The 19,738-nt window shown below is 44.3% G+C and overlaps 1 protein-coding gene across 2 annotated transcripts in view; it reads right to left on the reverse strand.

The window, feature by feature from the left end:
* The window catches only part of pibf1 (progesterone immunomodulatory binding factor 1), a 28,662-nt gene that overhangs the window by 8,190 nt on the left and 734 nt on the right, over window positions 1-19,738 (reverse strand). The window contains exons 2-15 of one of the 2 annotated variants that reach the window (XM_083650603.1): window positions 19,608-19,708; window positions 18,766-18,964; window positions 18,081-18,200; window positions 17,687-17,820; window positions 17,040-17,148; window positions 16,704-16,823; window positions 16,548-16,609; window positions 15,294-15,419; window positions 14,525-14,623; window positions 8,028-8,160; window positions 5,518-5,668; window positions 4,288-4,378; window positions 3,283-3,385; window positions 465-595 (exon numbers count right to left, since the gene is read on the reverse strand). In XM_083650603.1, the coding sequence (XP_083506729.1) occupies window positions 465-595; window positions 3,283-3,385; window positions 4,288-4,378; window positions 5,518-5,668; window positions 8,028-8,160; window positions 14,525-14,623; window positions 15,294-15,419; window positions 16,548-16,609; window positions 16,704-16,823; window positions 17,040-17,148; window positions 17,687-17,820; window positions 18,081-18,200; window positions 18,766-18,964; window positions 19,608-19,708 (1,679 nt within the window). Of the gene's footprint in view, window positions 1-464; window positions 596-3,282; window positions 3,386-4,287; window positions 4,379-5,517; window positions 5,669-7,994; window positions 8,161-14,524; window positions 14,624-15,293; window positions 15,420-16,547; window positions 16,610-16,703; window positions 16,824-17,039; window positions 17,149-17,686; window positions 17,821-18,080; window positions 18,201-18,765; window positions 18,965-19,607; window positions 19,709-19,738 lie in introns of both variants that reach the window. The other variant, XM_083650602.1, reaches the window with a different exon arrangement.

A 19,738-nucleotide genomic window follows, 5' to 3' on the forward strand; every position in this document is an offset into this window, starting at 1 on the left:
GTCTGCTGTGTGTCCATTGTGTGTCTTTGTGCGTGTGTACCTGACATCGTCCTCCAGCGTGGCATGTTTTGTGTCTGTTGTGTGTCTTTGTGCGTGTGTACCTGACATCGTCCTCCAGCGTGGCGTGTTTTGTGTCTGTTGTGTGTCCATTGTGCGTCTTTGTGCGTGTGTACCTGACATCGTCCTCCAGCGAAGTGTGTTTTGTGTCTGTTGTGTGTCCATTGTGTGTCTTTGTGCGTGTGTACCTGACATCGTCCTCCAGCGTGGCGTGTTTTGTGTCTGTTGTGTGTCCATTGTGTGTCTTTGTGCGTGTGTACCTGACATCGTCCTCCTCCAGCGAGATGTGTTTTGTGTCTGTTGTGTGTCCATTGTGCGTCTTTGTGCGTGTGTACCTGACATCGTCCTCCAGCGTGGCGTGTTTTGTGTCTGTTGTGTGTCCATTGTGTGTCTTTGTGCGTGTGTACCTGACATCGTCCTCCAGCGAGGCGATGCGCTCCTTCAGGCTGCTGATCTGTGCGTCTCTCTGGCGCACGCTCTCGATCAGGTAGCTGTAGGGCTGCTGGCTCTGCTGCAGCAGACGGTTGGCTGCCGACAACTGAGGAACACCACACATGCGCACACTTATTGTTATATATATTATTACAGCAATTAGAGCAACAGTCATTTCACCTACACAGAGTCAGGATTGATTATTTTGACTAACAGAGCTGAACATTTGAAAAAGTAAATTTCTACCTGTATTGAAATGAGTCGTACATGTGGCATGTTGCAGTAACGAGAGCTCTGAAGGATCATTTCCACCATAAAACTTAAGTTACACCTAGAAGTTACAAGTAGGGCTGCTGCAACTAACGATTATTTTCATAATCGATTAATCTGTCGATTATTTTCTCGATTAATCGATTAGTTGTTTGGTCTATAAAATGTCAGGAAATGGTAGCAAATGACGATCAGTGTTTCCCAAAGCCCAAGGTGATGCCCTCAAATGTCTTGTTTTGTCCACAACTCAAAGATAATATCAGTTTACGATCATACATACATAAAGAAACCAGAAAATATTCACATTTAAGAAGCTGGAATCAGAGAATTTAGACCCTTTCTCTTAAAATTGTACTCAAAACTATGAATCGATTATCAAAATAGTTGTCGATTAATTTTCTGTCGATCGACTAATCGATTAATCGTTGCAGCTCTAGTTGCAAGGACTTTGTATAATTCAATCAATATTTGTGAACACGAATGAATCGTCTAAACTACATGTATACCTCGGCCGGGGTGCGGGTTTCGACCTTCTACTCATGTTCTGCACCTAACCCGGCACGCACAGGTCGATGTGCACGTATAGTTATTTTTTTACTACATGAATGATTCTTTCTCAGAACTCGAAAAATAGCCAAGACTCCCTTATCTCTGATGTCATCAAAGAGACAGTGAATCTGGGAAACAAAAGATCGAGTCATGGCGTTACACATTAAACCGTTTTTACGGCCCAGTAATGTTTGATAGTGAGTAGACTGGGCGGAGAGGCTCGGGAGGGTGTTAGTCAGGACATCTGTGTGGGTGGTTAAAGCGGTTGACACCCAAGAGCTTTTCTGTGTTAGTTTTCTTAGGGAAGTCTAACGTTTCACCCTCTCGCTTTCATCTTCTGAATCATCGAGTATTCTGGACAAGTGCCAATCAATCAACGCTGACACATGAATGGCCGGTTTCTTTAGTCACGAGTCGGCCCCCGCGTCACGACACCCGGGTTGCGCAATCTCTCCTGTCATTGGTCCGGGGATTATAATAAAGGAAGTACAAAGTCAAAGACACTGGCTACCAGAATTCCAACCCCCCTGCTGGATGGTTTTTTCACATCAGAGCACGAGTATTAGGTACACGTGACCTCGCTCGCACACACAAAATATACACACACCCACATTTAACTCTGTGTTACACACGCCCCGTAGAGTGTGCCAAACACAACAGAAGCCCGGGGCGGCCGGTGCGACTGGTTGTCGGGCGAGCGTGGAGAGAGCGGCCGTCATGCCTCTTTGCCGTTGTTTTCCCCTCTGTCAACACGTCTGACGGGCGAGTCTCCACGTTCGCACTCCTCTCATTTAGAAGTTCTGCACCGTCTGCTCTGCTGCTGTCTCGTCTCCCCAAACGCCCATCCGTTTTGCTGACGGTCTGACACCGCTTTCAAAGCTGGACTTGGCCCCCCCGCGCGGTTCGATTGGGACAAAACCTCTCCAGAAACCAAGTCGGGCAGGCCTCGCCAAAGAGGTTTCAAATGCAGAGGATGACGTATGAGGTGTGTTTTCTCACGGTTTCGCTGCATCACAAGAGAAAAGCCACCCTTGAATTTGCAGGGCTTGATGACGTAGAGAGGCAAAGTGACCGCCTACTTCCTGCTTCGGCACTGTACCAGAGATTTTCATCCGCCATTTATTTTCCCATAGACATTTTGTCAAATGCGTATAAAAATAGTTTTACTTGTTCAAACCAAACGGTTCAGACATATTTAGAAACAGGAGAGACCACATGATATTTAATTCAGACCAGAACGTAAAAGATGGCGGATTTAAAGAAAATATTTGTTCAATGTCGTTGCTTTTTAGTTTTCGTCAGAGCGAAATGTTCTATGGTCTCTCCCGATTCTAAATATAGCCGAACCGTTTGGTTTGACCGAGTAAAACTATTTTTATAAGCATTTTACGAAATGTCTATGGGAAAATAAATGGGCGGCTAAAAATCTCTGGTACAGTGCTGAAGCAGGAAGTAGTAGGCGGTTACTTTGCCTCTCGTTTGCAGAGTGACATTTTAAAGTGAGAGAGCAATTAGCTGTGCTCTCCTTGCCAGTGACAGTCGACTTCCATGCCATGGTGTGAGAAGCTAAACGCCGCCGGGTGATGAGAGAGGAGCACCTCGCCGGTGGCTCTGTAATAATAGACACAGTTATGTCATCAGGCAGGCCAGGTAATCGCTCGCGGAGATAAATCATTATGGCTTCAATAAACGCTGTGCCATGATCTCAGTTTGTTGTACGAGATTCGCAACGGTGGGAAAACAGACTGCGGAGAAAGACGTGCGTGCGTTGCCTGTCGCTACTTGCAGGGCTTTTTTCTCTTTTTCTTTTACATCCTTTTAAAGTTTATCCCATTGATGATGATGATCCCCGGGCAGGCACGCACCCTCGCTGTGTGTGTGTGTGTGTGTGGGTGTGTGGGTGTGTGTGTGGGTGTGTGGGTGTGTGTGTGTGTGTGTGGGTGTGTGTGTGGGTGTGTGTGTGTGTGTGTTTACCTCCTCGGAGATCTGTCCCGTCTGCGAGCTGTGTCTCTCCAGCTCTCTCCTCAGCGAGGTGTTCTGCCTCTCTAGCTGTAGGACCCTGCGGGCCAGGTGAACGCTGCACAACACCCACACAGACAAAACACACGGTTTAACAAAATAAAATCCCCCCAACATCGTCATCACAGCAACAAGTACACACTAGTGTTTCCCCTACAATTTTGGTTTTGGCTCCACATTCATGGTCGTTTTGGTCAGATACTTTATTGTTATTGTGTAGAATAGAATGTAGTGCTGGAAGTGTTCTTATTTGGATATATGGTAAAAAAGGAAATCTTTCTGAAAACTACATCCCAATACACCGTTCACCCGTTTTCACCCTTTTTAGGCCGAACAATAAAAAATAGTTTAAACGTGTTTACAACAGAATTTCACTCATTGCATTCCATTGACGGGGAGGAAAATCAAAATTGCATTTTAGGCCATAGGATACATCTCTCCACATGACTATTTAAGGCTGGTTGAACCACCTCACCTATTCACTGGGAGGGGAAACTCTGATTAATGCATGAGGTCATTAAATTATTATTATTTTAAACAGAAAACAATCAAACGATTAAATTAATACCTTAAAAGAATATATGTTTTACATGCATTTTACATGTTTTTATGTAACCATATATTGACAAACCTATATATCTGTCAAACCCTGGTTAATTGTTTTATTACGACTGCTAAATGAATACAGATGAAATATTCACGCACACACACCAGTGGCTTCTCAGTAGAATACTGTCAGGGTATCCTCTCTCATTTTGCAGTCCTGGGCTATAGTTACACGTATGTTTCGATTTTTCAAACCTGACTAACTGCCATATCTGGTTTTATAGATCCGATAGCAAGATGAGCAAAATCCAATTTCTGTGCAACCAGAACTGTCACAATGTGTCCCGGCGTAACTGGATGATAAGACGCATCGAAACAACAAGTGCAACCGTAGCTATCATGTATGTACTGTACCTCTGTTTTAGTCTCCTCTTGGCCGTTGTGGGAACGTTGGCACCGTAGCCATACGAGAACATAATTCTCTCTGCCTCCTCTTCATTCTCAACTGGCAACAGACACAAACACAAATACTGTACACACTGTATGTTGCCTATACCTTCTGGGCCATTATAATAAATGGTAAATGGTAAATGGCCTGCATTTATATAGCGCCTTTATCCAAAGCGCTTTACAATCGGTTGGTACATTCACCCATTCATACACTGATGGCGGCAATCTACCACGCAGGGTGCTGGCACACCATCAGGAGCAATTTGGGGTTCAGTATCTTGCCCGAGGACACTTCGACATGCAGAGTGGAGGAGGCGGGAATCGAACCACCGACCTCTTTTATCCAAAGCGATTAGTGGACGACCCGCTCTACCTCCTGAGCTACAGCCGCCCCTCATAAAGATGTGGCAATAACATCTCACTACTATAAAAAGATGTTCCAGGCACGTCCAGCTGGGAGGAGACCACGGGGCAGACCGAGGGCTAGGTGGAGAGATGATATCTCCACGCTGGCCTGGGAACGCCTCGGGATCGCCCAGTCAGAGCTGGCTAATGTGGCCGGGGGAAGGGAAGTTTGGGGTCCCCGGCTGGAACTGCTACCTCCGCGACCTGATCTTGGATAAGCAGTTGAAGATGGACGGATGGGTGGATGGATACTATAATAAGGTGGCGGAAGGTGGTTCCGTGGTTCACAATCGCTGTTAGAGCAGGCGAGCACACGAAGCGTGCGAGGCCCGCTAGAAGTGGGCGGGAACATTGTGTCCTGCTCCGGTGCCTTTGACAATCTATTGGTCAAAGTCTGTACTAGTGAAATCCTATTGCTTAACACAAGATCCTTCTACTCTCTTTCACTTGTGTTTCTTCCACTTCCACAAGGAACTACCACTACCTGCCCGCTACGGCCGCTAGCAATTCCCGATTGTTCTCATATTGGTGCCTACATATTATTTCAATACAATATTTGTCAAAGCATTCAAAATTGTATGATGTAAAAATTCCCATGTAGCTTATTACACCTAACAGATGCATCTGTGAGCACAATACATGTAGCATCAGTGTCCTATTTTTACATTTCTGACATTTCTGACTTGTCTTACGTACACTTTACGTACACACACTACAGTGTAGTGTGTGTACGTAACGTGTGTAGCCGTGTACGTAACGCGTGATGTCTCAGTCATGTGGTGTCCTTACTCTCGGCAGCCTGCATGGTGACCTGGTCCAGCTCCTGCTCCAGCATCTCGTAGGTGTCCAGTCGAGCCGCCTGCTCGGCATTCCGCGCCTGCAGCTCCGCCAGCCGCTTCTCTGATGACGTCTGCAGCCTGTAAAACTCCTGCGTCAGCACCTGAGGGAGCGCAGGAGAGAGAGAGAGAGAGAGAGAGAGAGAGAGAGAGAGAGAGAGAGAAGAGGTGAGAAGACCCTGTGCTCAGACTGCCCTGTGTGGAGAGGGGCGAGCAAAAAGATGAATTTCGCTTTCAATTTTTCATAGGATCAAATCCTGGCTAACATGTGGTTCACTCAGTGGAAATTTAAAAAAATATGTAACTTTTTTCCCCACTGTCTAAAAAATGGGGGCATTTCAAAATTTTGGGGGCACTGTAAAAAGAACGAATTAGTGCATAAAGTTCAGGGTTGCTTGCCACAGGTCTGGAAACTACTTGAAACCAAAGTGCTTGCTTGGATTTATAAAGAGGCCCTAAAAGTGCCTACCGGAATCTCTGAGTTTGAGTCATCTCAAAATGCACCTATGATATCATTTTTAAACGTCATCATCAGTAGTGCTGGGCCAAGCTTGATACACTTTCTTCCTATCTACAGTATCACTCTCCGCGTAGGCTACAAGCATACAGCGATTTGCCGATGATGGCGCTGTGTCATTGGCTGTTGTGCTCTCTTGTAGGCGTTCTCTGGTCAAATATGTGGCTGGTCGCCTAGGTAACCTGCGGTGGATGGATACATTTTTGTTTTAATCTTTTTTTTCTGCTTCTTTTTCCCACAGCTTTATTGTTTGAAAGGTATTTATTACAAAACAGTGGCAAGCCGGAGGTTGCTGTACTGTGAACAACTGCGCTGTTTGTGTGAGTGTGTACTTCATCGTCTTCTTCTGGCAAACAGCTTGCAGGTGCTGGTGTTAGAGATGGAAATGGAGATTAAATTAATTGAATGACAATAAAATGATCAAAGCAGAACTCGCCATCTTCGGCTGCTCGGAGTCCTCTCCGAACTTCCCTACAGCTGTGCAACAGTCTCTGACACTGGGGACAATTATTGTTGCCAAACAAAAACTCATTCTGAAGGAATGGAAGTCCCCCTCTTCACCTCCTTTTCAATTGTGGTTGATGGACATGATCTCTGTTATACGGATGGAGAGGCTCAGGTTCCTGAGAACCAACTCACTTAGAACATCTCTAACGTGATCTGGGACCCGTTTCTAGCCTACCTCGATGAGGTTAGGGGGCGACTGGTGACTCGCCTGGCTGGCTTCTCATGGACCCCTCGCACGGGATCCCATGTACATTTCTTTTAAGCACATAAGCTCCTTATGGGGCTGGTAGCACCATGTTGTCATATTGAATGTTGATGATGTTTATGTTTTTTCTTTCTGTTCTTTTCCTGTGCCTGAGACTGTTTGTTTTGTCTTGTTTGTGTACTGCTCTATTACAAAATTGAAAATAAAATATATATATAAAAAAAAGATCTAAATGGTTGATCAATGGTTTTTAGGGGGCATTCTGAGATTTCTTGGGGGATTTTCGCCCTTGCCCCTGGCTAATTGCCTACACTGGGTTTACTGGACCTAATGACAAACAAGGTAGGGACGCAGAATCACAATTAAGGAAGAAGTCTGGAGCAACTCGGGCCATAGGATGCCTTTTATTTAAGGTGCAGAGTATAAGGACAACGTTTCGACGTCAGTGCGTCTTCATCAGGTATATCTGTAAATGTTTGTTTTAAAATGACATTTATTATTGTGTGTTTATGCATTAAGATTGTACGCTTTGATTTCAGTGATTTACTAGCTTGTGAATATGCGGTTTACCATACTACCCACTAATATGCATGGCGTGCCGTGCATCGTATTCTTGGCTCTGGCTGCTGCACAAGAATAACCTGACTAGAATAACAACAACACTGTGAATGTTGGTTCTTACTTACGGTATAAATTCATGTTCATGTTCAAAACTGGAAAATGCTATTTATCGACCTCAATTAAAAATGTCGGTCAGTGTACTCCACATTTCATTACATTGTTACCAAATAGTTGGATGAAATGACCCGTCGCTATCTCCTCAGAAAGAGGGAGAGGGACAAAGAGGAAACGTAGAGACATTCTAAGTGAAAGCAACCTCACCCCAAAACTATTCCAAAACTCACTGTTGAGGAGAATCTGAACAAATTCAAAGCTATTTTCAAAAGATGTCCTTCGCCTGATATCTGTCACAATTCACATATTGCATCAAAAGCCAAGCCTCCATTCACTAGAAAAGATGTTTGATTCGATGAATTAGTTAATTGGAATGAAAGCATGCGGGGAAAGAGGCACAGAGCAAAAAGACAAGAGTACGACTGTTTTAAATGGAGGTTAATACACACAGAACACTGGGTCTGCCTCTACGCTGACAATCAGCGAAAGCTTCTTTCATTTTGGTCTCTGTCTGCACACTCGGTACCTCCACTTTCTTCTGCTGTTTCTCACACTCCACCTGGCACTGGACCAGAGCCTTGGCCGTCTCCTCCTTGACCATCTGAGCGCGCTCGGCCTCGAAGGAGTGCAGCTTGGCCTGGCTGGACATCTCTGCCACCCGGCTGTCCGTACCCAGCTGGACCTGACGAAACCTGGATGCAAGGAGACGGAGACACCCCCACGTAAAAATGTGAGTTGTATGTGAAATAGTCGGGTTATGATGATGATGGGTTGGTGATGGTATATACTGCATGCGTCGCTGTGCTGATAAAAGTATTCTATCTCTCCAGTAACCTCAACTCGCAGGCAGTCAGAGAGACTCTGAGAGGCCACACTCACCACCAGGCCTCTGCTTGAGCTCAGGCATGCCCGGTGGTTTCTCCCAACGTTGAAAGAAATGAGGTCATGACAGCATTAAAAACACAAATGTCAAATTAACTTGATTAAAACCTGTCCTCGCAGCTTCTGACCCCGACCCGCCTGATGACTTGAACACATTTTACTGCACGTTTGACATCAGCTTGGCTGCACTGCCTTCTCCCTTATCAGATTAGACTGTGCCTCCATTTTGAGTCACTGAACATGAGGTTAGGAAGGCTGCAGGCCCCGACTTCGCCTCAGCTGCCACGCTGAAATGGTGTGCAGATGGTGTCGTCGCTATTTTCATTCACGTTTTTAACAAATGTCTAGTTTGAGCAAAGGGTCCCAGCATGTTTTAAATCTGCCGTCTTCTGCCAAAATTCGACAACAGACCTGATGCCTTAACATCGGTTATAATGAAAGTCTTTGAGGGCCAGGTCTGCAGTCACCCATCTGATGTTGCCCTTCAGTCTGATCACTTTGCCTACAGGGCAAAAAGATCTGTCGATGATGCAGTGTCATTATGTTTTACATAGAGAGCCAAAGTGAACGTCACTTCCTGCTTCAGCACTTGTACCAGAGATTATCATTTATTTTCCCATTGACATTTCGTAAAATGCTTATAAAAATAGTTTTACTCGGTCAAACCAAACGGTTCAGCTATATTTAGAATCTGGAGAGACCATAGAACATTTCACTCTGACGAAAACTAAAAAACAACAACAATGAAAAAATATTTTCTTTAAATCCGCAATCTTTTACGTTCTGGTCCGAGTGAAATATTATGTGGTCTCTCCCGTTTCTAAATATATCTGAACCGTTTGGTTTGAACAAGTAAAACTATTTTTATACGCATTTGACGAAATGTCTATGGGAAAATAAATGGCGGATGAAAATCTCTGGTACAGTGCTGAAGCAGGAAGTGACGTTCACTTTGAGTTCCGTTTGTTGATTACAGCTCTGCATTTCTACCATCCAGGCTTCATGACAAACCTCTCCACCTGGGAGAGTCTAAAGGTCCCTGTGTGTCACTGGATCTTCACGACTCCTCTCACCCTGCTAACCGTCCTTTTTTCACTTCCTTCTTAACAGCCAGGTTCTGCAGCAGCACCTACCTCCCCCCGGGGCTGTTTGTGCTCTCAACTCATCATCATCAATGTGCTGCCTGCCTGTCTGTGACACACTGTAATTTTATGCATACAATGCTATACAGGTCATACTGGTTATGGTACAGAATGACGCTGTCGTTTCCCCATGGAAGTGCTGTTTTAATATGATCCTTACTATTACTTGTATCATGTACTTTTTTTTCTTTTATGCCGTCCTAATGCATTTATGCGAGTTAGGTTAAGTTAAGTTTATTTCATATGGACAGCACAGAGCATTGGAGATGCAACATACATGTAGGCACAACAAACCAGATACACAGTGTTAAAGGAACACTCTGCCCATTTTCAACCAGCTTTGTATCATTAGAACATCAGTAGTATATCAGAAAACTGTAAACTGTTTTAAAGTCTGTCATTTAATTTGACAGTTGAGTGTTAAAGTGTGGACCAGTGACATCACTGGTCCACACTAACTCAAATGAATAACTCATTAACTCAAATGGAGTTAACTCAAACTAGTTTGACAGTTATTGAGAGTTGATTTGAGTTAATGAGTTATTAATTTGAGTTAGTGTGGACCAGTGATGTCACTGGTCCACACTTTAACACTCAATAACTGTCAAATTAAATGACAGACTTCAAAACAGTTTACAGTTTTCTGATATACTACTGATGTTCTAATGATACAAAGCTGGTTGAAAATGGGCGGAGTGTTCCTTTAAGTGTTTCTAGCAGGACGCTCATTTTCAACACCTGTCCACGGGTGACTCCTACACCAAAACACAACCCAAAAGGACATACCCAAAAAGAAACATAATCAAATATAAAACCACAAGAGTAAAGCTATACCTGTACATACCAATGTATTGACAAGAAAGACACTAAAGAAAGTCACTATAAAACACCCCAGAAGACATGCCCAAAAAGAAACACACAGTGTACACACACGATGTACACACAATACAGACAATAATACGCAGAAGTCGGGTTCTTCTCGTTCTTGTTCCGTGGGCGAGCTCACCGAACCAAATTCCTCTCAGCTGCCATGTTGAAATGGCAACAAAGTATCGAAACCGTGGACTTTATTCATCCTCCCACGCACCCCGCGGACACGTTTGTTTGGCAATTGGCAAGCGACCGTTCATTTGGTGTGCCTACTTGCTTCTCTTGCACAATTTGGAGTTTTATTATTCAAATAAAAATGCGCAGTGTGGCACCGAAGAGCTCGGTCAACTAGGTTGATCAGGCAGGAAAAGCCAAGTCTTAAATCATTTGGGCTTTTAGAGAACTGTGTTTCTCAATGGCGCTCACGGCACTGTTTGCTCTCGTTTGATCTTAAAATGAGTCTAGCTGGCAGCTCGGGGAAGGTGTTTAATTGCATAAACAAGCGAGGGAAAGAGCCAAGACACACAAACTCTTTTACAGATGATATTCCCAAAACGTGTCACTGCCTGCGTAAAGGCACAGCTTTGTGACATAAATGGATGTGATTGTGCACCGCACGCACGCGCACAGAGACTCCATCAGGGCCACAGAGGTGGCCGGGATAATATTAATAACCCCCGATTACAGCTGGCCCGATAGGATTTCATCATCCGTTTAAAGTGCAGGCCTGAGCCGTGTGCTCACGCTGACAGACGTGTCCACACACACCATCGACATTTTACACCCGCATTTGTCAATGGTCGGCTGCAAAGAAGCAAGAGCTTCCTAACTAAATGAACCGCGTTTTTCTTCCCAGTTTTGGTGTACCCGAGTAAATGGTCTCACTCCGTCCTTTAATTACGCCGATCGTAACGAGTTGGAAATATTCGCAGTTGCTTTAGGCCTCCTAAACACGGGTGAAAATGGAACGCCACTCTAAAATACTCGCTTGATGTTTTTGGTACAAGCTCTTGGCTGCGACCGGCGTTGTTCGGCAGCACACCGAAATAGAGAGAGCGGAGATTGTGGCTCCAACGATCGCTGACGCCATTTCAAGCTTGTCCGCTTCATTCTTTGGCCCAAAAATAGAGGCATGCGTGGGGTTAGGGGTTAAGGGCTTGTGACCAGCATCTGTCGTTGCTGGCTCGCGATGCGACGCAGAGCGGGAATGTGATCGCGGCAGGAGTCAGGGAGAGAGAGGGAGAGAGAGAGAGGGAAGGGAGGCGGGAGGGTAGGGAATGACCAACAGCTGGTAGCTTGGATCTGGAAGAATGATTGGCATGTCAAGTCACTAGTAGAAACCCAGTGACAGCTACACCACTGCTGCTGCTGCTGCTGCTGTGTGGGTCCGTCTGTCTGTTACAGACACAATATTGGAGAAATATAGACAGTATATTACAAGTTATAAAATGCACACACACACACACACACACACACACACACACACACACACACACACACACAAACAATGCTGATGCATAAGATTAGTTAAATTCAAGTGAAATATAAGACATGCAAACAGTTTTGTGTGACATTTGCATATGAATATGAATATTATATCGATATCGTGATATTGGACTAGATTGTGTTAGATTTTGGATGTGGTAATATGGTGATATGGAATAAGTGTTGTCTTTTCCTGGTTTTAAAGGCTGCATCACAGTAATGTGATGTCATTTTCTCAACTTACTGTTCAGAAAATAAGAGTGTGGTCGGCCACCATAGGCCTGAAACAATATCTCCCAAGAAAAAAAGAAAATGCTGGTTGTGTGTGTGAGAGAGACTGTGTGTGTGACTGTGTGTGTGTGTGTGCGTGCGTGTGTGTGTGTGTGTTTCTGTGTGTGTGTGTGTGTGTGTGTGACTGTGACTGTGTGTGTGTGTGTGTGTGTGTGTGTGTGTGTGTGTATGTGTGTGTGTGTGTGTGTGTGGGACTGTGCGTGTGTGTGTGTGTGTGTGTGTGTGTGTGTGTGCGCATGTGTGTGCATGTGTGTGTGTGTGTGTGTGTGTGTGTGTGTATGTGTGCGCATGTGTGTGTGTCTTTTGTATGCGTAAGCACCAAGGCCCACAAAGGATCTGCTGCAATATCCATGCAAGAAGTGGAAAGCCCCCTTAAGGCCATCATGACCCAGAGCATCTTTAGAGGCAGTATAATGTTCCCTGAAGCAGATATTGTGATTGTCAACTTGATCAAATCACTGGGGATAAGCAGGATGTAAGTATTATTATATAAGTATTATCAAAATAAAGAACCTTTATATGTATACATTTTTCAGAATAAATCTAGAAATTAATGTTAACAAATATAGGACAAATCAGCGTGACGTCACTTGTCACCCAGAAATGCGGAACCCCGCGGCAGTTAATAGTATGAGTTGTGCCAAACAAACGTTAATACCTCAAAAACTATACATGACATCGCTTATATTTTGACATTCTGAGTGAGAGCAGAAGTAGCTCAAGAGTTTGATGTATGATATAATATTATGCGTGTCGTGTTAAAGTTGTGTGAACTGTCGCGGTTTTTTAAAACGTAAACAGAGTTAGCCGGCTAGAGTCAGACACTCACGCCTCGCGCCACTCGGGCTCCATAAGGTTCCATTGCGGTTGCCACCCAGTGACACGGTTTGTTTACAAAAATGCTGCTCGGCTGATCCCTCGTATACCAGTTTATTAAAATAATGCAAATGAATGAAAAAAGTTAATCCACTTTCAGAGTTGTCAATGCCAACTTTTCTTTAAATAAAAAAAATGTATCCAAGAAGAAGAAAAAATGTAGAAAGTGTGGAGAAGCAATCTAATGTTTTGGCCATTGTTTACGAGGAGACTTCCTCAGCACATAACTTTGTCTCCAGTTCAGCCCAGCCGTTTGTGTTCAACCTGAGCTGGAAGTATTTCATTCCCGAGAGGCAGCCAGCCGGCTCAAGAGACACTAGCCGTTTAGAGAAACGACCTTTCACCCCTCAGTGGCCTCTATGTGACCTCTTGACCCCACCATTACTTCACAGCTTTCATGTGATCTTTAGTAAGAGAGAGTAAACCACAGCCACCTAAGTCTCGCCGCACCCACAACATGTGCTAATGACAGGCTTTCACTTGCTCACACGCAAGCACACATACACACACACACACACACACACACACACACACACACACACACACACACACACACACACACACACAGTTTTCAGTAGACTCCCAGTAAGTCAAAATGATATAAGCTTACTGTATACACATACGCGAGTCATATGTCATTGCTCGGTTTTTCCCAGCATAGAGAACTTTCTGGCAGCCGCCTATCTGACTGTCATGGACTGCCGAAAAACAACGAACAATTGGAGCCAATAAATACATACATAATTATATCAATAAATAAGTTGATTAAAAAAAAACATAATTCAAATCCTTTTCAAACCAGTTTTATGGTTGTCCATGGTTGGTATTCTTGTCCAATACATTATTGTGTCCAGCAGAGCGCGCTGTAACATTTGCAGTGGGTCTCAACTGGCCTGAGTTCCTTGACAGTTTAACAGCGGCCCTCTGGCTAAGCTTGAGAATCCCTGGTTTACGGCATATCAACAGTGCACTCTTTGAAATAGAGCACATTAAGTGCAGCAGCTGTGTTTAGCCCCTCAGAGCACAGCGCGTCTGTCTAAGACGGTGGTATTTGCCAAAAGGCTACTTCATGTCATGCAGTAGATAATGACGCAATCCTCCTCAAGCGTTTATCCACTATCTTGAACTCAATACCGCCCCATCTGGCGGAGTCAGGTCAGTGACTCGCTAGACGGCTGATAAAGAGTTTGCAGCCTAAATAGGGTTGTATAAAAATTACTTTATATCAAACTATATAAATATGTTAAATAGACTGCCAGCTTCTACATGTTTATTGGCCTCCTTAAAACATAATATTAAAAGACATCAAATTGCATTTTGAACCATATTGAATGATAACGGCAGTAAAAGAAAAGACTCAGTGTAGTTCACTGTATTTCAAAGAGGGATCATGTAAAATGTTCAGACACCTGTAGTAAGTACTCTTACACTATGTGTAGGATGAGGTCACTCACTGTTCAGACACCTGTAGTAAGTACTCTTACACTATGTGTAGGATGAGGTCACTCACTGTTCTAGTAGTTGGTCATATCTGGAGTGAGTGTCTCTCTCAGCAGCCACTGCTCTGTCTTTCTCCATCACTGCGTTGTCTCTGGCTTCACGTAAGTTCCTGGCACGCACACACACACACACACACACACACACACGCACGCACGCACACACACACGCACACACACACACACACACACACACACACACACACAGGAAAACTCAAAAGATGCCCTCCATACCAATACAAAAGCAAACATTTCTTTTTGTTTTGAACCTACTCTGAACGATGCCACTCCAAACCTAAAATCGACACATTTCTGTAATAATCGCCTTTCCACAAAATGTGTGGCAACAAAGCAGCATTTGAATGATTGTTTTGACCAATGCTGCACAATTTATTTCCACTTGAACACTTGGTGCCCCTTTGCAAGGATGAATTCAATAAGAAACTCCATCCTGCATGAGTCCTCCATCAGCTGTATTACAGCAACCATAGAAAGCAAAGTGTGACTTCAACAATGGCTACAGAACATCTGCTCTTGATCATTGAGAATCTCGTGAAATTAGCCCTGTCCTTTGATGAGCCCACCCAGATCAAGCCTTTGGCTGAATCGTGGTGGAATAAATCATTCGAAATCACATGTCCACCAAGTCTGCAACTTCCCTTGATTTTGATAGAAATACATCAGCATCGACGACTTGATGGGTGTTGTGCTTTTTTTAATTCATAATCCTTAGTCAACATCTGCACATTATCTTCAGAGGTGTGTGTGAGACAAGAGTGGTACCTGTTCTCCCTCTCGTACATCTCCCTGGAGGTTCTCTGCAGGTTGCCAATCTCCTGACTTGTTTTCAGCCTGATGTTCTCCAACTCCTCTCTCAGCTTGCTCTCATACTCTGACTTGTAGTGGTCTCTGGAATGCAAAGAAGCATGAAAAACACGTGTGAAAACAGGAGTGAGTCTGAAACTATATAAACAGAAACAAACCCCAGTAGATGCTTTTCACCATCATTAACACCAAGCTTGAAGAGTGTACTGCCACGCCCCCCCCCCCCCCCTCCCCCCCGAAGAGTCTTTCTTAGTGCAGATCAGATCAGAGTTGAAAGAGAGTTGAGCATATTTGAACAAATGGACCACAGACGTATTAGATTAAATTGATTAGATATTATTACTGATTGTATTACAACATACATTTTAGTTGGAAGTGTGCATCACTGATCAATTTGATCATGAAAAAAAACCTAGCATCAACTGATGACAGCACATTAATCACAAAGGTTTTACGGAGAGCTGACAAAGAACAAGACAAAATGACATTCATTTGAGGTTTACATGTACATTATCAATTTATAAGTCAAATAAATCCAAAGCATGTGATACCTGGATTGAAACGCTATACATTGTAAAGGAATGATGCAGTGATTCACTCATTTAAAATCAATGGACTTCCACCAGAGAGTAATGCATGAGGCGCAGGGTCAGCCAGACTGCTCCTGGTCTGGAGCCGCTAGGTTAAGTACGTATCTTACTCAAGATACTTTGACAGGTCAGGAGAGCAACACTGGTGCTTTATCAGCTTATGGTCTGGATCACATTTAATCACATAGGAGGTGGAGCCCGTTGGCAGGTTGTTTTGGCCCTCCGTGGTTTTGAAAGCAAGAAATCACGGCCAATCACGGTCTTTCAGAGGCTGTGGCGGGGTCATTTTTAAACCTAGCTTGATGATACTTTTACCATATAAAATTAGAAGACCTATTTTAATTTTAGAATGTAAATGTTCTATAAAATAATATAATTTCACGTAATTTCACATAACATCGACATTTATTTTTGGCCCACATCCATCCATCCAGATTAATTTTGGCCCTTCATAGGAAAGAATTTGGGCACCTCTGCACTAACACTCCAAGTAAAATTGAGGTCATTGTTTGGTGTCTGACTATTTTCAGGTGCGGTTTAAGTGCCCTCTATTTAAAAACATCAGAACGTTAGATATGCCTGAATGGTGCTGGTGACTGGTGTAAATGAGCAGGAACCTAACCTGGATGCCATGTATTTCTCGTAGGCCTCCTCCCTGGCCTTCTTAGTGTCTTCTAATTGTACCTGAATGGTAGAAACAAGAAGTGAGGACATATTAGATGAGGCCTAACAGCTGTTTGCATTAGTTGAGCCTCCTTAGCTGTGCAGCTCTACGGACCTGCAGCCTCTCTAGGCGGTCTTCTTCATGTGCACAGCGGACACTGAGCTCCACGTTCTGCCTGTGGAGGTAGTCCTTGTCTTTCTGCAGCAGAGTCACTGACTGCTGCAATGTCGCCACCTGCAGGAGAAGAAGAGAAACACATTCTGGATAACCATGCATTTCAGCCAGACCAGACCTAAATGGACATTATCAGGACAAAGCCATATTCTGGATTGGCAAGTACAAATTGTAGACATCTGACATTTCATGCCCTCCCCCCTAAAGTAGGAGACTGTGTGCTGTGTGTGTGTGTGTGTGTGTGTGTGTGTGTGTGTGTGTGTGTGTGTGAAATACCTCTTTGCCGAGGGTGTTCCTCTCCCTGGTCTGTGTGGTATGAGTCAAGTCCAGGGTCTCCAGTCTCCTCCTCAGCTCCTTCACCTCTGACTCAAAGTCGTCGCGCTCACTGCGAACCACAGGACAAACACCAGATGAAGTCTAACGTGCACATGGACTAGCAGGAAAACACAAACAGTAGAACAACTTAGAATCGCATTCACCATTTGATATCCCCGCCCCCAAATAAAATAAAATAAATAATAAATAAATAAATAAAAATGCCTGAAAAAAGGGTTGTGCATGATTGGAGTGAGTGAAACTGCAGTGCCTTTACAAACTCCACCTGTCACATGTGCTGTGGTTGTTGGCACAGTGTTGCTGTAACTAATGCGGAAAACGTGCTACGTCAGCTTCGACTTGGAGCGTTGCCGACGGCAGCTGGTCCTATATACTCGAACGTCAGCTTGGCGAGGGGGTCGCAGGCGAGTCCCCAGCAAAATGAGTAGATTGTGTGATTTCACTAGGATTTCAATGACTAGAAGTTAGCCCTAACAGAACTCTGTTCTGTTATCTCCCCATCTACATTATATTATACTTGAACGAACGAAGACAGTCACAATCTCTCTCAAACCCCCACACACACACACACACGCACACACACACACCGTTTGAGGCTGGGGTAGTTGTCTCTGCGGTAATCTCCCTCCTGGATCTGCAGTTTGGTGTCGGCCAGCTCCAGGGTCAGCCTCTGGCTCCTTAACTCCAGCTCCGTACGCAGTCGCCGCTCCTCCTCATAGCTCTGTACGCACACGCACACACACACACACACACACACACACACACACACACACACACACACACACACACATGTTTTCGGGTTATGCATCCGTACGTATGTCCATCCGTCCGTCCGATGCTCATCAACTCGATATTTCAGGAACGCAGATGGAATTTCTTCAAATTTGGCTCAAATGTCCAACTGTGTGTATATAAATCCTGCTGTGTGTGTGTGTGTGTGTGTGTGTGTGTGTGTGTGTGTGTGCCGCGTGCGTGTGGTACCTCCATCAGGGCCTTCATCTGGGCTCTGTGTGTGTCCAGCTCTTCAGTCAAGCCACCTCTGTTCACATGGAGCTCTGTTAGCTGGGCCCGCAGAGGAGTCACCACCTCATAGAAACACATCTGAGCAACGCACACAGAAAAGAAGCACAGAATGTGTCACAGCAGCTTCCTCATCCATTAGGTGACAGTGACACATTTAGCCCAGCCGAAATAACCCCCATATATCATATATGATTCATATATGATTTTCTCCATATCGCCCAAACCTAGGAGAGATAATCACAATATTTTGACCAAAACCTTACCTTGATATCATGGCAATATTGTAGGGATGACTAAATTGGTGTTTTCACAAGATATTTACATAATGAGATTCATGGTAAATAATCATCTGTGGATAATATACTGAATAATGATTAGTGGGTAAAGGCAAATAATAGAACAGCCAGAAAACAGTCTGGTGAGTTCAGAAAATGACATCACTTTACTGGAATACAGCCTTTAAAACCAAGAAAAGACAACACTTAGGCCATATCATGATATCTAAAATGTAAGACGATATCTAGTCTCATATAACGATAATACAATATCAATATAATATCGATATATTGCCCAGCCCTAATCTCCGTTCTTTCTCATGGCTCTCAGCAGGGTGGCGTAGTGAGGAGACGTTGCCTTTACTTACAGCTACATATTCGGGTATGGAGAGTTTGTCCTCGGGGAGGTCACGGAGCTCCTGGTACCTGTCCTGGGAGATGTCCAGGTCCCTCAGGGACCTGCGCAGCTCTCCAGCCCTGTCGCACAGCTGTCTGTTGGTCTCCTCCAGCTGCTGCTGCCTCAGCAAGATCACATCCATCTCCTGCTGACGCAGAGCCTGCTGCTTCCTGCATTCACAGCACAACGTAAGGATTATCTCCGTTAGCTTAGTTCAGCTTTGTGCGTACCTGCCAACTGGCAGAATACTGCGGAACAGAGAGAGATCAATACTGGTTAAACGACCCACATCCCATTTAAATGGCATTTTCATATTTTTGAAGATTTTGATTTTCTGATTGGTGTCCAAGATGTATGCATGTAGTGGCTGGGCAAGATGGCTGTCAAAAAGCTATGACCAGTTCTTGATTGATTCTTGATAACAACAAATATGCTGAATGTGTTGGGCTGCCACAACAATGCAGGGGTAAATCAGTGTCACATCCTCCTACTTAATTTATCAGTTATATTCTAGTCCCTTAAAACAGACATGTTGGCTCGGCCTCCCACAATTTACAAATACTTCCCGCCTACCCGTCTGTACTTCACAGAGGAGAAAGTTGGTCAAAACCATTCGTCAAAACGGAAGGCGTGATTGGTCAAATACCATCAAACGTATTTGGAAGATGACAACTTCCTCTGGCCAAATTGTAACAGGCTGAAGTACAGACTGTCTCTGGAGGATTTGAAGATTGTGGAAGAGATAGACTGCCTTGAGAGACAATTGTTCTATTCCTATGTAGCTTTGTCTACCACTGCCTCCACTTCCCTCACCTGCTCTCCTCCTGAGCAAGTTTGAGCTGGCTGTCCAGTCTCAGGGCCAAGACTTGTTTCTGGTGTATGGCATCATTTAGCCTCTCTTCCAGCTCATCAATCTGAAACACAACAACACGACCCAGATACCC

This window comes from Poromitra crassiceps (genome assembly GCF_964638095.1).
Source record: "Poromitra crassiceps genome assembly, chromosome: 14".
Lineage (NCBI taxonomy): Eukaryota > Metazoa > Chordata > Actinopteri > Beryciformes > Melamphaidae > Poromitra > Poromitra crassiceps.